Here is an 18972-nt window from a genome sequence, read left to right as displayed (position 1 = left end):
GTCAAGGAACAGGCACTCAATATTTAAATAAGCACTTTGAAGCATAATGTACCAGATTGAAAAATTTTGCTTATCCTCAAATTCTGTTTTTATGTCATGTAGAGTGTAGAAAAAAATCCTGAATTTGCCAAGACTGATGTACATCATTACAAAGCTCTAAAGGCATCATGCCATTCTTATTTGGGAATATATATCTTTGATTTTTTTCCAATAATTTCTCTAAATAAAAAAATTTAGTGTAACTGGGAATCTCACAGATCACCTGTTACATCCTTAGTGCACCTTAGCCTCTGAAAGTAATTCAGAACTTCATGGAAAGCTGTCATAACATCAAAGAGAGGAGCTCTGTGTTCCTGCTATATGAAGGAAGTGAGGTACATCTTTTAAGGTAACAAGTACCCAAAACCTACAAAACCCCCTACATTTGACCTAAAAAGCAATTCTTCCCAGAATACTACAAGTATATGCCCAACATATTTCATGTTTGAATGACTTCATGTTTGATTTAACTTCCAGATCCAACTAGTTCTGCTTTGCCAGTGAAGGTAGCTAGAGATGTAATTAAGAATACTCAAATATTTCCTTCAATCAGCATTATACAGCTCTTATCAACTGTTATGAGTATGTCTCCAAAACAAAGGAAATCACACATACAAGCAGCAGATTGTTACAAGTCAGGCACATCATGCTTACTTCCTGCGTGTCAAGACAGGGCCGTTGTTATTCTAAAAAAAATGTTTTACTTCTCACTGAAGATCAAGCTAATTAAAGAGCACAAGGTGGAATATAGTTTGGAAGATCAAGCTTGGTATGAGTTTAAGCTGCAAACGTGATTTAAGAGTAATTTATCAATGCAGATGCCAGCAAGATACCAAACAACCACAGCTGAAGTCGGTACCAATCTTCAAACTGACTTTAATGAGACCTAAATCTCATTCCTACTAAACAGGATAGGCACAAGTAATTGCATCCTTCTCTTAAATCTTTGGAGCTCATTAACATTTGCAGAAGTAAACAAGGCAAAATCCCACCCTTTCAGGACTCTGAGGAAGATAAAACAAGTTCTGTGCTCAAAACCAAAAGCACCACATCCACCCTTCCACAAGTTGAAGAACTAGGCCAAGCACAGTTTTGTGGGAGCAAGCACCATCATATTCTCTAAAAACTCCACTTAGCACATGCCTACCAGCAGTTTTAATCCCAATAATGACTGAATAATGTGCCTTATTAACTAAGTCCTATACAAGCAGGATGCCAGACAAAATAATCCAAACCAAAACAAACAAGCAAACCCAAAACATGCAGCCTATAAACAAGGTAGAAAAATATACAAAAATAAGGAACTGAGCCTTTCTTATTTAAATGGTGATTCGATAATGGTTTTAATGCCATTATTCATACTCCCAAGTAATCTCTTTTCCCCTATGAAAGCTCAAGATATTATTTACCAATAACAACTGTTCCCGTGAACGCTATCATATTACTTCAGAACTAAAAGCCTTTGATGTCCATGACTTGCACTGCTCACACATTAGTAAGTCACATTTTTAGTTCTCACTTCAGCTACTCAATTTAATGTGAAAAGGTTTTATCCATACAATTCCAGCATCTCTATCATTAGCATTTTTTTACAGAAACAAAGATTTTATTACTCCAAAATGAAATCCTGTTCAAAATATCAACCGATTTTCCTGACATTACAAACAACTTCCTTCCACCTCCTTCCCACCAAAAGTGCAAAAGCATCTCAGTAAGAACAGAGTATCTGCAGGTCATGACTGATGAAGGTACCAAACAGAAATTGTAGAGGAAAAAAATTGTCCTTGGAAGTGCAAGCACTTCTGCAGTACAATTAACTTAATTAACCAGACAACATGAATATTCATAAGGCTGTTAATGTCTCCCCCATCCAAACAGATAAATGTGATGTAATGACTTCCTAGTCAAGCATAGCTAAAATTCTGATGAAAACTGCACCAACATTTTGGTTCTTTGCCTGAAATATCACAGAAATTAAAAATCCCTCAGTAATATTTTATTTTCTGAATTAATTTGGAATCACGAATTTATTTATAGGGACCCCTTTGGATCAAAAGGTTCACAGGCATCAGATATAGATTGTCTCTTATTCTGTAACAACTGGATAGCTTTTTTAATGTCCTTCCACAGTTCCCCCTCCCCTTTCTCTGTTTCCCCCTCCATACAGTTTCTTAGCAGTAGTTCCCATAGCAACAAACACTCTTGCTAATGGCCAGCAGTACAACTGCAGGCTTCCCCACATCTCATCCATTTGATTTGGACCACAATAAGGCAGCTCAGTAGAGTATTTCAGTAAAAACATACTCCCCTCTGGACCTCTCTCTTCGGGAGGTAAATTGTTTCAAAAGCATCCTCTTCCCATCAAGAAGACTGAAAGTTCAAAATGCTGTCTTAGGTACTTATTATAGAGACTAAAACCAGATTTTACACCACCCACATAATACTATCCTGTAATTCAGTTGTTGATCCTACTTGGCTGGAAAATCCTAATAATGTTGTACAATGGATTTCTGATGGGGAAAAAAAATTAACTGACCAGAGCTGCATCCTCATGAGAACAAGTATCATACTTACCTGTTTCCTAACTGAGCACCTCATGGAATATCAGGAATATGGAAATCAAACAAACAACAGATTGTTTTTAAGAACCTATTAGGAATTTCTCACAATATCATTTTATAAACTGTTCAGATCCTCTTTCACAAAATCTATGCCATTCTGTGTAAGAAACCCTATGGAATTCTTTTGGGTTTAAAAGTCCTTTCTGATTACAACATATTGGTCTTAAACTGAGGATAGAAGGCACCAGTGAGAGGCACAGTGACCCACACACAACATGGAGTCAGGGGCTGCAAAGATTCTGTCTCAACACCATCGAGATATTCACAGGAACTGAGCTGGTAAGTGATGGCCCAACTTCTGTACTCAAATTCATTACCTTCAAGTCTTTGACATTGTTGTCTCTTTTATCAAGGGCTTTTTAACCTGAGATAAAGCTAATGTAATCTTGCTCCTTAAGAAGCAACTAATGCTCCTTTTATATGTGCAAACCAAAACAAAGCATTTAAAAATCTGCTGGCTCAGTTCAAAGTGTCATGCTCCTTTTTTTGTAGAAAACTCAGAACAGCGATTTGCTGTTTTACTGGCTGTAGGAATGTTTTCCATACCAGTTAAAAACATCTGAGGAACTAAGTAGTCTTAGCACACATTCACACCAGAGAGTAGTGTTCATGCAAAAATGCCTCTCTTCTTTTCAAGAGAAGTGACTCATTTGGTAGTCCAGAATCAACCCTGACTGTACTGATTTGTGCTGGTTTTGGCTAGGGTAGTTAATTTTCTTCCCAATGGCTACTATGGGGCTGTGTTTTGGATTTGTGCTGAACACAAGATTGATAATACAGAGATGTTTTTGTTATTGCTGAGCAGAGCTTACACAGAGACAAAGCCATTTCTTCTTTTTGCACTGCCATGCTGGTAAGGAAGTTGGGGGTGCCTGGGAAGGTGAGAGGAGACACAGCCAGGACAGGTGAGCCCAGCTGACCAAAGGGATATTCCAGACATATGACACCATGCTCAGTAATAAAAGGGGGGAAGGGTGGGACATTGGAAGTGATGGCATTTGTCTTCCCAAGCCACTGTTACGTGTGATGGGGGCCCTGCTCTCCTGGAGATGGCTAAACACATGGGAAGCAGGGAATTAATTCCTTCTTTTGCATTGCTGGTCCTTTTCCCATTAAACTTTATCTCAACCCAAGTGTTTTTCAGCTTTTACCCTTCTGATTCTCCCCCAGTCCCACAGGTGGGCAGTGATCAAACAGCTGTGTGGGGCTGGGCTGCTGGCTGGGCTTAAACCACAGCAGCTCTTGCTAAAGCCTTCCTGCTGGGCACAGCTACACTCCAAGGAGGGCCAATACCAACACTGAGGAGAAGGGACACACAAACCCCCCAACACAAACAAAACCACACCACCAGATACAAGTTAATAAAAGAGCAAGATGACTTTTTAAGAGAGACAGATTTTCATGTCTGTAAAGAAGAAAGTAATTTTTTGCACACAATATTTTTTTTTTAATATAATGCACACAATGTATTTCTGGGACACCATTTTAAAATAGACCCTAACCATGAATCCAACTGAGAATTCTGCCAAGAAAACTAGAGATGCAAATCAGGAAAATCTAGAAAATAAAGTTTTCATTTTATATCATTTTTGTCAGGAAATAAGACTGAAACTTGATCTTGTATGGATCAGCTGAAAATTATTTTATTTTTGTTCTTTCTCAGCTTCTTCCTTCAGGCAAAGAGCTCATCTGTGCCATTACTATAAATTATCATTACAATTTAAAATCAAGTCATTTGTAATCAATATAAATCACCAATTTAGGACGTTTATTCAATAGCTCCCTTACATAACTGAAGCTTTAGCATCAAGAACTGCCTTTAGTAGCCAAAACTGTAAAACATGCCAGAGGGACTAAAAACAGATGACTAACAAAATGTAACAGTACCTTTCATTCTCACCTGCTGGTATTACTCCAAGAGGAACTGGTGCTCTGACAGGCTTTGACACATATTCTGTGTCTTTCCCAGCATCTATCTGGGCTCTGAGCAGTAGCCCGTGAGCAACTTCACTGACAGATCCATCTCCACCAACACAAACCACCCTACAACACAAAAATGCCAAAGAGTTCAAAACAAACTCTTTCATAACTGAACAAACAAGTGGAAAGCAGCTACCCACACGATATACATAATGATATTTCAAAAAGCTAAAAACATTCTTTCTTTAACAACTAGCTTGGGCTTCACTGTCAGATCATTACCTGAATGCTCCTTAAGCATTCTTATTTCTGCTTTCTGTCTGAGTAGGAGTAAATATCCTTAAAAACTGACTAAGTTTTTCTTACCTTACCACACATCATGCACACAAACTGATCAGATGGAAGAACCAAACACATGTTTCAGTGCCTCAGTGGAAAAGCTCTTTACATCTTTCAATGCTGACCCATACAAACATTCCAATGCCTTTTAATTGCCCTTACAATAACAACTCACCAAATATTGCAATAAAATAAAAAAACACTTGAAAACAGCTATTTTCCTACACTATGCAGGCAGTTGAGGGATTTAGCAAAGTATAAAATCCTAGTGCCAGCAATCCTTTGCACAAAGGTACTTAATCACTGCTTCTGGAGCACGTAATTAAACTCCCACCTGCTGTGGCTATAGAGAGGAATGCATTTGTCTCTAAAAGCTCTGTTACAGCAAACCTTTTTTTTCCTTGTTTTTGTTTGTTTAAGTACATATTACAGTGATTCTCCAAATTAGTAAACATATTTTAATGATAAGAATAGTAATAATACATTCCAAGCATTTATGACAGAAACATCAGAGTTACTCTGGGAGCAATTCACCTAAACTATATTCTTTTCAAATATCTGTATGAATGCAGTTGTGAAACTATGCCCAGTCATTCAACCAGGTAAACTGGTCAGATCTTTATAAGAAAACACTCATTATGTTATTAGTGTTATCAAATATTTAAATTTAATTACCTCATCACCTTTAACATTTTTCTTTAGTTTATATTAATATTTCCAAGCTGATTTTTAATCTCTAATTTTTAGGAACATTTCCTCTATCTAGCTAAACACTGCCACATTAAATTTAAAAAATTACAATATATAGCTTGAAGAATAGAATATAAAAGTTTGAAGCACATTTTCTTCCTGCTTGCAATCAGGATTCTTTGCCTTTCTTTTGACTCATTTTTTGTTTATTCCCAGGCTTAAAATTCTCTGTCACATTAGCAAAACCAGTTAATCTTTGAAGTCTGAAAAACTGTATACCTTCTTGTATACAAGAAGGACTTGTGTGGATTGTCTTCTAGCTATTAAAACTTTTGAAAACAGATATATTTTCCTCTGATTTTGGAGTGCTGTGTAGAGAGAGTCCAAGGAATAACATGAAAATGCTGCTAATTTTGTTTTTTACTCTTTTAGCATTAATCATCAAGAGTTGCCTTTTTGGCTGGAAATAGAGATACCAGCAGGCACCTGGGATTCCAATGCTAATCAGTGAGAGCCTGATATGCATAAGGAGTAGAAAGTCTTGAGCAAACAAATTTTACTCAGACCTTGAAGAAGAAAGAGAGAAAGAAACATCTTTCTAAGAAAAAGAAGCATCTATTTAACCATCAGATGCAACTTTCTTAATCAACTATTCACTAAGGACTGAGTAACCCAGGCTACTCTAAATATCCTTTAGGCTCATGCCTAGGGAAGAAATGTATGGATGGGCATTGTCTGTTTCTGTCTCTGTGCAGATAGGAAAAGCCAGCTGAGACAGCAGCATCACAAATGCAGTCCCTCTATTTGTCACCAAAGCTCAGCCCCAAGTCAGGGGTAAAAAGCCAAATTAACGAAGTGCCTCAATTTTCAGTGTCCCCCAAAAAAAAGTGGATAGCAAAAAAAACGTGGAGTGTATAAGACATCTGCCTGTGGTCTTTAAAAATAGAATAGTGACTGGGGAAATCAGAGAAATCATAAATACAAACAAACAGCTTTGAGAAAGAATTAACACATAGGAGTGTCACTTTCAGAAAGGACTGAGATATAAACTGCCAGTTTTCTACTGCAAATCATAAATTTCAGTTTACTTCATGTGCTGTTAACATGGAAGGAACCATAACTCTCCTAGTGAGAAAATCAAGCTCAGAAACTGCATTGCTATATTGTTTACATACTGCAGTGAATTAAAAAAACATGTTGTCTTGTCATTTCTACATTTTTGTGTCTCTAAAAAAAATTAATAGTAAAAAAGGTAGAGGTACATATGCCTATGATCTTTCAAAAGGGTTCCTTTCTTCCAGCTTAGATCTGGATACTGGAGAAAGCCTTACAGGGGAAGTTCTCAGTGTTTACCCAAAGATCAAAGATGAAACAATTCAAAAATGACTCAGTGTAGAAGATATTTGTGGAAAATAAAATCCATGGTTTTTTCTTCTTTATCTTTGTATTCTTACAAATACAGAGACTGAAACCTACATGAAGCATATTTCAGAGAGTTTTATGTTTATTTGCCATTATTTATGAATCCATGATGTATTTCTATTGTCAGTAATTAATAAATACCAAAGTATTTAATAAGAACTGAATTTCCCAGGTTTCATATATATGAGAAACAGTGTAACTCATTAAATACCCACTGACATAATTTTATTGGAATACAAATAAAAAACAACATGATGAGGTTTACTAACCTTCATAGTCACTAACCAACTTACCCATCAAATGCCTGCAGTTCACATTCTTTAAGTACTGAGAGAGCATGTCCTTCATATTCAGTTACTGTGGAAAACATCAATTAGCAGCAGATTAGGTAATTTTAAATTATTTTGTCCATCCAATATAATGAACACAGAGTAATTCAATTCAGATTATTTTTTAAGTCATTAAGGCATTAAAAGTATAGAAGTTATATTTTACAGTTATGCTAGCTAAAAGGCCAAACACTAAATTACAGCTGCTATCAGATACATGGCTATTTCATGCATTTAAATTTGGATAATTCAAGATGTTTGTCACATCAAAATGCAAGTTCTAGCACTGACACAGTTGGTAAACTTAAGGAAAATAAGCATATCCTCAGCTAAGATAGAATTACTTGAGGATCAATCAAAGTTAATTGTCTTTGTGTTAGGATATGCAAATTGCTAAATCAAAAATAAGAGGAGTTAAACACAGAAGTATGAAATCAAGCCAAATACCAGTGACAACAGCATCTAACACACAGAGGAAGGTGGCACAAGTATACACCAGAGTTCATAGCCTCTGGAGGAAATGAATCTGTCACTCCACATTGATGTCTCTGTGTTTGCTGATACCCCATATAGTACTGTAAATGCCAGTGAAGACAGGATAAACTGGCATACTACAGATGGCACGGAGCATCATAACTACATTTAGCATTTTCTAGGGCAGCTTTGCCAGAAGAGACAGCCCAGCTGCAGCCACCCATCAAAGACTTTTGCTGACTGACATGACACTTGCAGATGGATTTTTTGTGTAAGAATGTGCATCATTATATGCAAAATTACATTAATCTTTCATGCTTGTCTGTCCCTGGTGCTCACATAGTTCAAGGCTTTTCTCCAGTGTTCCTAAACACTGCTAAAATTATTAGTATTGATGTCTAAAACAATCATTCCATAGCTGTACCTATTCCAACCATATTTCTACAGACTATTCAAAGGCTGCTTACAAGAACTGAAAATACCCCTATCTCTTCCTATTTAAACAAACACACAAGTATGTGTGTGGACATAGTGACTGTATATATCTTTTGTCCCAAAAATGAGAAGGAAAACAAAATCAATATAAAGGTGATACAATTTTTACACTTCACACTAAAGATTTGTTTATATTGCCTATAAGTTCAAAATCCCCCAATCAGTACCAGCAAAGTTCTCATGCTTGGTGTTTTGAAAATTCTTAATTAAAAAAACAGAGTTGTTTTGAATATATGGAAGGTAGAGATTTATCATTTTGCTGCAGAAACACCTATCACTATAATAACTTTTGGGAATTATTTACAGAATTCACTTTCATGCAGGGCCTCTCTGGAATATAAAAGCACATTATATAAGCTACCATATTCAGCCTGGCATTGCCAACGGGAACAATGCTTTTAACAGTATCTGTAGGCTGTGTGAAAAGTGACCAATAAAAGTGTGCATCATGCAAAAATGCAGAAAGGTTCAAATATCTTACCATTGCTTAGCTGTGAAAGAAACTCTTCCCATGAAAATAGAGTTGGTTACCAGGTTACATGCCTTTTTAAATGAACACGATGACATTTAGAAAGTTATGAGTACAGTCTAATTAAAATGGAACAGTAAATAAGATTTATTTTGTAACAGAAAACATGCTCAGTGCTTTCCTAATGTAATGTAAGTTATGCTTACTGTTACAGAATTAATTCACTCAAAGAACAAGGACATGAAAATAAAGAGGGCTCATGTCTACAGAGAAGTCAATAAAGGCAGTAAAAATTACTACTGTTAGCCAGATTGAGAGCAAATCCATCCTCTTTGCATCTAGTAGCTTAAGTTTGGAAATTATGTAGAAGTACTGCTCAAGGCTTAAGATTGGGGAATTACAAGAAATTTAAAATTTCATGAGAGAATGACAGAGGATCTATTTTGACACATCATGACAAAAAGGCAGTGAAAAAATGAGGTTTTCAGGAAAAACTTTGTGAGAACATATATACATATATAGAGAATAATTCAAGTAGAAAAAGAACCTAGAAAAATCCAACACAGACATAAAAAGACCATGTCTAGAAAGTTTTCTGCAGGCTTGACAACCTCCAGAAGGGCATGTATAAATCATTCTGATAGCTGGAAAAAAAGCTAAGTGTTTGAATATTTGGCACTGTTCCAATTCAGGAGGAAAACAAACTAACAAAAAAACCTTCTCAATGTATTTTGGTAATAGGAAGAAAGCTTCTTTCATTGTTTGAGAAGGATCCAAATCTCCTATTTGTCAAAATCATTATCACAAAAATATTTTTTTTTTTAACCATTTCTAATGCATAATCTCAAAAGATTTTCTCTTTCTTTTGTCCTTAAGTGTTGGATAATGGCATTCTGAAGAAAGGACACCAAAGGTACACCTCATTTGAACAGAGTCACACATACTCCAAAAACACTTTAACATCCTCTTTACATGGCAAACAAGAACCAAGGGCTTGGCCACTACACACAGAAAAAGCAATATAAAATTAGTTCAACACTTCAAAACAGGGGATGCTTTCACATGGCACCTAAACATACTGGCACTCCTGCCACAGTCTAAAATCAATGGGATTAACTGTTTCTGATAACAGATTTTTCTCATCCAGCACCAACACCAGTTATCTGTTGGTATTTACCATATGCCAGTGCTATTTACCATAAACCAGTGCTCTTTGTCCAATTCTCAAACATTCCTTTCTTTTGTGGTTCTGCCCTAAAAATAGGAGTTAGGGAAGGCTGTTATTTTTGCCTAAAGGTCCAGGTTGTAGGAGTGCACAGATGGAAGCAAGAGTCAAAACTAGGAAGAGAAGTGAGACAAGCTAGGATTCTGTCAGGGTTTCTTTTATTTATTTTTCTTTAACTATGTGTAAGATTTTGCAAGACACTAATGTATTTCTAAAATAATAGTTCCAATTATCACAGTTTGCCAGTACTTGCAGGTATCTCAACAGTGGAGTGAGCTTTTGTAGAACTCAATTTTTGGAAGAGTCACTGTTCTTATCCTAGCAGCCACATCCCAGCTGCAGCACAAAAAAATTGCCCAATTCTTAAAAGAGGCCAGATTTTAACTATTGTTTCACCTTAGCCACAATTCAAAGTATTGCTTCAGTTTAAATATGCTAATTCACACTTTCTAGAGCTCTAAGCACTTCAGAGATTTGCTTACTGCATGTGACAAAAAAAACCCCAAAAACCCAGCAAAACACAATCCACTCCAGAATAACTTTGGTTATTTTTAATGAAATTATTAAATTATTACACACAAAGCCATCTGGGGGGAAAAAAAGAAAACTCTACAAAATTTTAAAATAATTAGAAAAAGTAAGTGTTACTTCAGCACTCACTTATTTACATACATGTCTTTAGATTGCCATATGTCCTTGGGTAGGAGAAAATATTTCCATTCTAAATTTCTAAACACATAAGAAGTTTATTCCAAGAGAAGCTATAATGAAGAATAAGATCTGGAAAGCCTGATCAGAGAGGAAGCAACAGCTACCAATGTACAAGACTGGCTGAGGAGAGCTCTGTCTTTCAGCACTCCACTGTCAATCTTTGATGTTCTGAAGTGGTTTTAGTAACCTGAAAATTTTTTAATTTTTATGCACTAGAAGCCACTTCAGAGGTTCAAATTTGCTATAAATTTTTAGCGCTCAACAAATTTTAACTTCTCATTCAATGAATTTTAAATATGTGTATGTGGAAAAGTCTCAATATAAACTGTCTTCAGTGCAAAAATTGTACAAAAGCCTTCACAATTTCAGTGCCTAATACACCTTTGTACACCACCAGTTATGTAAATATTGGCCATGCTCCAAAACAGCAGGAATAGCAAGAGGCACACTCCAACCTCACAAAATCCAAAACAATTATGGGAGGAAAAAACCCAGTTCAATTTACTTGAAACAAAGTGTTTGTGTTCATTAGAATAGGGTACCAGTGGACAGGACTTTTACTCAGCACCCACCACCACCCTCTTTTTTTAAAAAAAAGCATAATTCTTAATTATTTAGTTCTCTACCAGCATTGAAAACTGCAATGTAGTTCTCTCATTTTGCCTGTAGGAGGAGTGTTAGGCAGCTAATAAGCACAGGAGTATTTCAGCATTGCCAAAATAACCTCAATTGAAGGACAGGCCATTAAACATTTTTCTGGCTTGACTCAGAAGCTTTCTATTAAAAATTCAAAGACAAATAATTAAAAAATAGAGTTAAAACTTTTTTATTCCACTAGAAAAAAATTTTTTGAAACCTCCACAAATAATATTCACAACTTGTATTAAAACATTTTTCTAAAATTGTGACCAAACAAGGCAAGTCAATTTCAAATATGACAGCACTATTAGTCTGTTCACACTATGATCCATGCCTTCCAGGTAGATAAATATGTCTGTGAAAATTAAAATTTATATAAAGCTGCTGGCATTCCCTCTCAGTTCAGGATAGTTAAGAAATTATTGCTACAGAATTCTAATACAGACCATCTTTTCCACATTTCTTCTAATGTGTCTTTAATCTTCAATTGCTTTTACTTTAAATTGTGGGCTAAGTATTTAAAAAATACATGGATACAGGGAATAAAATTAGCATGATCATTTTCATCTACCATTATTGCACTAGTATATTCTCATGGCTAAGTGAGATTTTATCAAAATAATTTTTGGCCTGTAACCTGAACTAGTCATCATTTCATAATAAATTTAAGGAACAACTGCAAGATGAGATCTCCTATAATTTTTCAAGTCAGTTAAAACAGACACAGGAAAAAAAGACTAGATTACTAGTATTGATTGCTATAGATGAAAAGTACTGAATCAATAAGAGAATTACTAAAGCACTTTTGGACAAAATAAAAATATATGGTGTTGTATTAACTAGAGCTCCAAATGCAGTACTTGCAGTCAAAGGCAATAAGGATAAGCAGTAAATTCAAATTGTCTCACATGCTTAACTATTAGTTTTACAAAGGATTAAGTTATACTTCTGTAGCAACTTACCTGTGACATCTGTTTTTATGTCAGCAAGTTTAAAAAGAGGTGCAACTTTTTCATAATAAATGTTAGTGGCTTCTCTTTTGTGGCTGCTTGGATTAACAAACACTTTCAAGGATTTTGGTCTATTTTGAAAACCTAAAAAGAAAACAAAACATTCAAGATTACACACAACCCAACTATTTTTACAGCTTAAATGGGATTTTAAAATCAGAACCATTACAATATTTTGACAGGAAAAGTAAATTACAGTCTAAAAAAGTCTCTAAAAAAAGCCAAAATTTTATCTTGCATGTGTACTTCTTATCTTTAAATTACAGTATTCATTAATTTTGTGTGTACAGCTAATAAACAGCTGTAGGAACCAGAAAAAAAGTGCATATGTCACAGCCTAGTTAAACCCTGATTCAGGAGCAGGGTGAGTGTGAAGTTTGGTCACCAAAAAAGAAAACAAGCCCAAACATAAAAATGCATCCTTGTTGGAATTTAATGATTCACTCCCAGCAGGTTTACGAAAGTAACACCCAACAAAACTTACACAACAATCCAACACTTTTCTTTTCTGACAGTGCAAACCAAACAGTCCAAAGGAAATTTCTTCATTGTAAAGGAGGTCCAAAAATATAAAGAAATAGAAAATTGGCAGTATCATTTGGAAATCTGAGAATTATTGCTCATTTAGGCCTTTGGAGTGACAAACTCCAAGGAAATGCTGTTATGCAAAGCTGAACCTTGTCTTGCACACTGATCACATGAAGTAATTTTATTATTTGAAACATGGCATTTTGTTGAAGAGTAAATAACTCAGGCTAAACCAATAATATTCCTTTTTAAATTCCCTATTCTAGAATTCCTACAATTGCCATGGTTCAGTGATGCTGCTTTGCTACAAGAAGCAAGCAGTAGTGTGCAATACTGCTCTTCTTTTGGTGTTTATTTCAAAGACTTGATTTGAACAATTCTGAATTTGGTTTTGGTATCAGGGTAGACTATCACTTTCTTAGCCAAAAGCTAGAATATTTGGCAAGTGTACTGCTTTCAACATTCAAGAACAAAATTAGTACTAGCCAAAGGAGCTACATAGGGAGCCAAGAATGAAAGCACATTTTCCTGCCCCATGAAGAATATTCCTTCAATTTCTGCAGCCTCATGTACCTTCAGAGTGTCAGCAGGGACTTCCTGCAGCTCGTCCCACTTACTCTACCTCAACAATTGAACAGAAACAGTTATTAAAGAAATTATAGCTAAACACTATTTCAACATTGAAGAGGAAAGTATTCTTTAAGATCAAAACATAATTATAGAAGTCATAGAGATAATTTTTTCATTTATTTAAACACATCAAAGAATCTTGAAAGGAAAACTAGCTGTTTATCCAGTTTGCATCAGAAAATTTAGTAGAGCTCTTAAATATACTGAAGGAAATTACTGTATCAGTTTGCTGCTATAATCTCAAAATCATACACAAAAAAATGTATAACCATGCTTATGTGAAAATGTTTTACAGAGTGCCAAGACCTTGCACAGCAAATTAATCCTGGAGAATCCTGAATGCCTGCAGCAACAAGAGCTTGTGTTCAAAAGCATCTCTTTCAAAAAGGAGGAAAAAGAAAATAGGGGAGGACTGCAGCTGTGTAGTAGGGAAGGGTTGCTGCTCATGAGGACCCTGATCAGCTACAAGAAAGGTCTGAGAAAAGCCTGACGATGTTCAATAAGACAAAGCCAAAGCCCAAGCCCAGCACCTGAGCCAGCCAAACCCTCCGAGCGTGGGATGGGGCCGGGACCAGCAGGGAGCACCTCAGAGAGCACTGGCACCTCCAGCACCTCAGAGAGCACGGGCAGCTCCAGGAGGGAGCACCTCAGAGAGCACGGGCAGCTCCAGCAGGGAGCACCTCAGAGAGCACGGGCAGCTCCAGGAGGAAGCACCTCAGAGAGCACGGGCAGCTCCAGCACCTCAGAGAGCACTGGCAGCTCCGGCAGGGAGCACCTCAGAGAGCACGGGCAGCTCCAGGAGGGAGCACCTCAGAGAGCACGGGCAGCTCCAGCACCTCAGAGAGCACTGGCAGCTCCGGCAGGGAGCACCTCAGAGAGCACGGGCAGCTCCAGCAGGGAGCACCTCAGAGAGCACGGGCAGCTCCAGCACCTCAGAGAGCACTGGCAGCTCCGGCAGGGAGCACCTCAGAGAGCACGGGCAGCTCCAGCAGGGAGCACCTCAGAGAGCACGGGCAGCTCCAGCAGGGAGCACCTCAGAGAGCACGGGCAGCTCCAGCAGGGAGCACCTCAGAGAGCACTGGCAGCTCCAGCACCTCAGAGAGCACTGGCAGCTCCAGCACCTCAGAGAGCACGGGCAGCTCCAGCAGGGAGCACCTCGGAGAGCACGGGCAGCTCCAGCACCTCAGAGAGCACGGGCAGCTCCAGCACCTCAGAGAGCACTGGCAGCTCCAGCACCTCAGAGAGCACGGGCAGCTCCAGCAGCGAGCACCTCAGAGAGCACGGGCAGCTCCAGCACCTCAGAGAGCACGGGCAGCTCCAGCACCTCAGAGAGCACTGGCAGCTCCAGCAGGGAGCACCTCAGAGAGCACGGGCAGCTCCAGCGCCTCAGAGAGCACGGGCAGCTCCAGCAGGGTGCACCTCAGAGAGCACGGGCAGCTCCCGAGGGACCGGGGCCGACATGAGGGAACGGTGTCAGGGCAGCCAGGAAGGGCAGGGCTCGCTGGGCTGCAGGAACAAGAGGACAGCCAGCAGTCCGAAGGATGTCACTACAGCCTTGTTCTCAGCATCTCCTGAGCCTGAAGCTGAAGAGCTGCCCCCACTTGCAGGCTCCCAGCACAAGGGAGATGAAGGCAGCAGGTCCGACATGGAGCTGCCCCTACAGCAAGGGGCTGGAGCAGGCCACGGGCAGGAGGCAGCGGCAGCCGGCCTGGCCAGCCCCAAGGACAAAATCCACCAAAATCTTTCCTTGAGCATCTCCTGTGTGAGCCACAGGCCTCCAAGCCAGGCTTCCGGCAGGTGCAGGGACAAAGAGGCCACAGACACAAGTGGCACAAGGAATATTCCAGAAAAACACCCTTCACAATGAGGGCAGTTAGCCATGGATGACACTGTCCATCCTTAGCGATTTTCAAAACTGCCCTGGACATGGCTCTTAGCAACCTGATCTTTATTAGAAGTTCACCTGTCCTGAGCAGGAAGCCAGAAGAGATCATCTCCAGAGGTTCATTCCAACCTAAAATCATGTTGATTCTCTGGAAACAGAAAGAGGCACTGCAGGTATGTACTGCAGTGGAATGTAATTACATTTGTGTTGTGTTGTAATTACAGGAATTACAACACAAACAAGGAAGTCTAAACAAAAGCTCCCAAAGACTATTAATACATCTAAATAATTATCATAAAGACATTATGTCTTAATTGAAATCTAGTAACTGGTATTGTTGCAGTCCTGTAGAAGTTATAAAAATATTAAGACCAAAAAAATAATTTCTGTGACTTTATCATTTGCCTAAAGCATCAGGCAAATTATAAGTTTTCCAATTAAAAATTAAATGGAAAACTTCTAAGAATAAGGACTCCTGCTTCAAAAGAGGAAAGATTTAACCAAATTCATAAATGTGCTGTCATGTTTCTTACCTTATTTACAAGAAACTGTGATCACCTGGTCCTCCTAACATTCAACCCCCCCATCAACACCTAGAGCTAAAAATTGTAAAAACTGACTTCAGCCATGGATATCTGAGTATACCTTTAAAGTTACAAAAAACAAACCAAAACTACACCCCAAACATACAAATATAAGAGTACAATGGACAAAGCAGAGGGAAAGAATAGAAAAATACAGTTTGTAAAAGTAGAGAAAGCAGATGAAGTGTCAAAACTTCTGTTACCCAGACAGTGCGAGTTACAGTTCTGCAAAACAGACATCAGGAGAAAACTGAAGGGAGAAAAGCAAATATCACTGTCTCACTTCAATGTTTTTGCATGTGAGATGTAAAAATTTAACCCTAGGTGGCAATATAAAGTTTCAAAAGAAATCCTATGGAGGCAAAAGAAAATAGACTTTTCTGTTGGAGAAAAAAATCCTAGATTTTTGAGGAAATGGTTGAATTTAATTTTTTAAGAAACATTAATTCATTAAACCATTCTAAACTAGAAACTTTATTTATGATTATGCAATATTGGGCTATTGCTGCAAAGCATATCAGAGTTAATATATAAATCCCAGAAAGACTTTCAATTCACAGGATCAAAGTATTAAAATACTCTCTTTATGACTATTTGAATATCAATTTACATTTTAGAGAGATAAAATATTTCATTGACAGAAATATTTTTCACAAACATTTGAGCAGAGATGGTGCCCTACTGAAGTGATTTTATTTGTGCCAAATAATTGCCAACTGACATGAAAGGATGATCATGACAAAATTTATCACTTTATTATTCCTGGTGTGCACTGGACACGTTAGAACGCACCAAACAACTGAGTTTAATGAAAGCATATCCTGTAACAGCCAAAGATTAAACTTTCACACAATATAATTGTGAAGCTTCTCTAAAGTGTTTTTGAATAATAATCTTTTAATTGTCTTTAAACAACATCTATATGAATGAATCAATGTCATTGACTACTGTGTGCAACTGATCCCAGTCTGCCAGCCTTTTGGGGCTCCCCTAACTGGTATTCTGTTATTGTTTTCCCTGGCTGCTCCATTTGAAACGAGCCAGCAGCCTAAAGCAGGAAGGCCAACTGTTCCCCTAGTACTAACAAATGTGCTAATATGCACTAGTTTAAACTTGATCTATCAAGTGAATCAGTGAACCATGAAGGGTGGTGGGTCAATCAGGGTGTTCTGAAAACAAAGGCTCCTGGGGCAGCAGAGACGCTGTGCTCAGACATACATCTGTGCTGCTTTCAGGCCCCAGCCTCAGCAAAATGGGTTTATGTTACAAAAGTTAAGAGCCTGGAATCATGTCATTACCACCTACATTTATAAATACTTTATACAACATTAGGAATATTATACATGAGAAAAACTAACAATATGAGGCAGAGTCATTGATGTAACTATGGAGACACCACTGTTAATATTAACTAAGCTAAGTTAATGTTTAACATTAATGGTTTAATTAAAACTTCATGCATGAAGTTTCAGGCTTTCATATCAAATCCCCGTGTGATAGATACTACAGAACAGCAGATAAAAATAAAATGCACTTTGTGCTTTTTTTCCTACTTTATCATTTATTCTTAACCACATTTACTGTCTTGTTGGTTTACAGAGTTTTTAAGTAAAGCTTTTTCAAATCAGCTGTTAGTAAGTCTTATCTTGTTAAAAAACAATTGATGAGCATTGACAACTGTACATTTTCTCTCATTTTTGAGCCTACCTCAACCCTTTCAGAACCACTATGTATTTGCATGTGCAGAGGATTTTAGATGAAACAGTGAATTCTACTGACACAAGTGTGTCCCCACATGCCATGCCTTTAAATCCTGTACAAAAATGTGATGTATAAAAGGAAATCACTGAGAGTGGGGTGTGCAGCAGGGCTGACAAAAGATAACAGCACACTAGACCCTGTCTAAACTGCCCTTTGGGGCCTTACAGGAGCCAGCCCAGAGCCAAGGACCCAGAGGTGCATAAAGATGGCAGTGGTTATCTTACAGTAGTTTAACACTGTACATGTGATGTACAGATCAGATTTCAGGAACACTCTATCAGTGAGCAAGCTCTTTATATCTAGCTGGCATGCACTGCAACAGCAGCAACAGCAGGCAGAAAATAAGAACTTCCTCAAATATGGGAAGATGGTGGTACATTTATTTTGCTACCCTGTCACACACACACAGAAAGAACCATAATGGCAGTCACTGTAACTAAATTCTAAACACTTATATCTGTGTGTGCTCACTTACATGATAACAGGCTTCATAAAAAATTACAGCTCAGTTAAACTTTCAATTGAAGTATTCTGAACACAAAGTCAAAGCAACAGAGGGCACTCACTGTGAAGATAATAAGAATGAACAGGGAAAAACCATTTATGACATGACATGTGTCATGCCAGACACAGATCACACTGTAAAAAGGAAACTGTGTACATGAAACTTCAAAAAAAATTAAATCTTCATTAGAAACCTCCAGATAAACTTTGTCTCATACTATCACCAACAAACTTGCTATTGTTGTTCCCTAATTAATGTATATGCATAAAAACCTAAAAACTTGTCAAAGAGTAAGGTAAACAGGTAGAAATTGAATTTATCTAGAGAGGAAACACACCTGTCAGTAATATGTGCTCCCATTTGTCAGAATGTCTAAATATTATTGACCAAATCTATATACATATATGTTCTACTTTGATAAATCACCTCCTTTTAATTTGATCTAGCCCAGAAACAATAAAAGAATCCTTCATGTAAATAATGCAGCTGTTAATGAAAAACTACTTTGTGATCAGACAGACAGGGGGAGGAGAGAGGGCAGGGAAGTAATATTTACTACTTCAGAAGGATAAAACCAGAAGCAGCCAATTTGAGTTCATGAACAAGAATGACTCTAGCACTATTACAAAAAAAATAAAAAATAAAAAGGCTGCAGCAAAAACTACGAAAACCCACTATAGTTTCCCACAGAAATAT

General features: G+C 37.7%; 1 protein-coding gene across 3 annotated transcripts in view; it reads right to left on the bottom strand.

Annotated features, from left to right (window-relative positions):
* CERKL (CERK like autophagy regulator) overlaps window positions 1-18972 on the bottom strand; it is a 50980-nt gene that overhangs the window by 8768 nt on the left and 23240 nt on the right. For all 3 annotated transcript variants that reach the window (XM_054636671.2, XM_077181353.1, XM_077181354.1), the window contains exons 3-5: window positions 12336-12467; window positions 7325-7388; window positions 4561-4703 (exon numbers count right to left, since the gene is read on the bottom strand). In XM_054636671.2, coding sequence (XP_054492646.2) covers window positions 4561-4703; window positions 7325-7388; window positions 12336-12467 — 339 coding nt within the window. The remainder of the gene's footprint in view (window positions 1-4560; window positions 4704-7324; window positions 7389-12335; window positions 12468-18972) is intronic.

The sequence above is a fragment of the Agelaius phoeniceus genome, chromosome 7, assembly GCF_051311805.1.
Source record: "Agelaius phoeniceus isolate bAgePho1 chromosome 7, bAgePho1.hap1, whole genome shotgun sequence".
NCBI lineage: Eukaryota > Metazoa > Chordata > Aves > Passeriformes > Icteridae > Agelaius > Agelaius phoeniceus.
The sequence above is the reverse complement of the archived record's forward strand: the minus strand, read 5'-3'. Positions and strand labels throughout refer to the sequence as shown.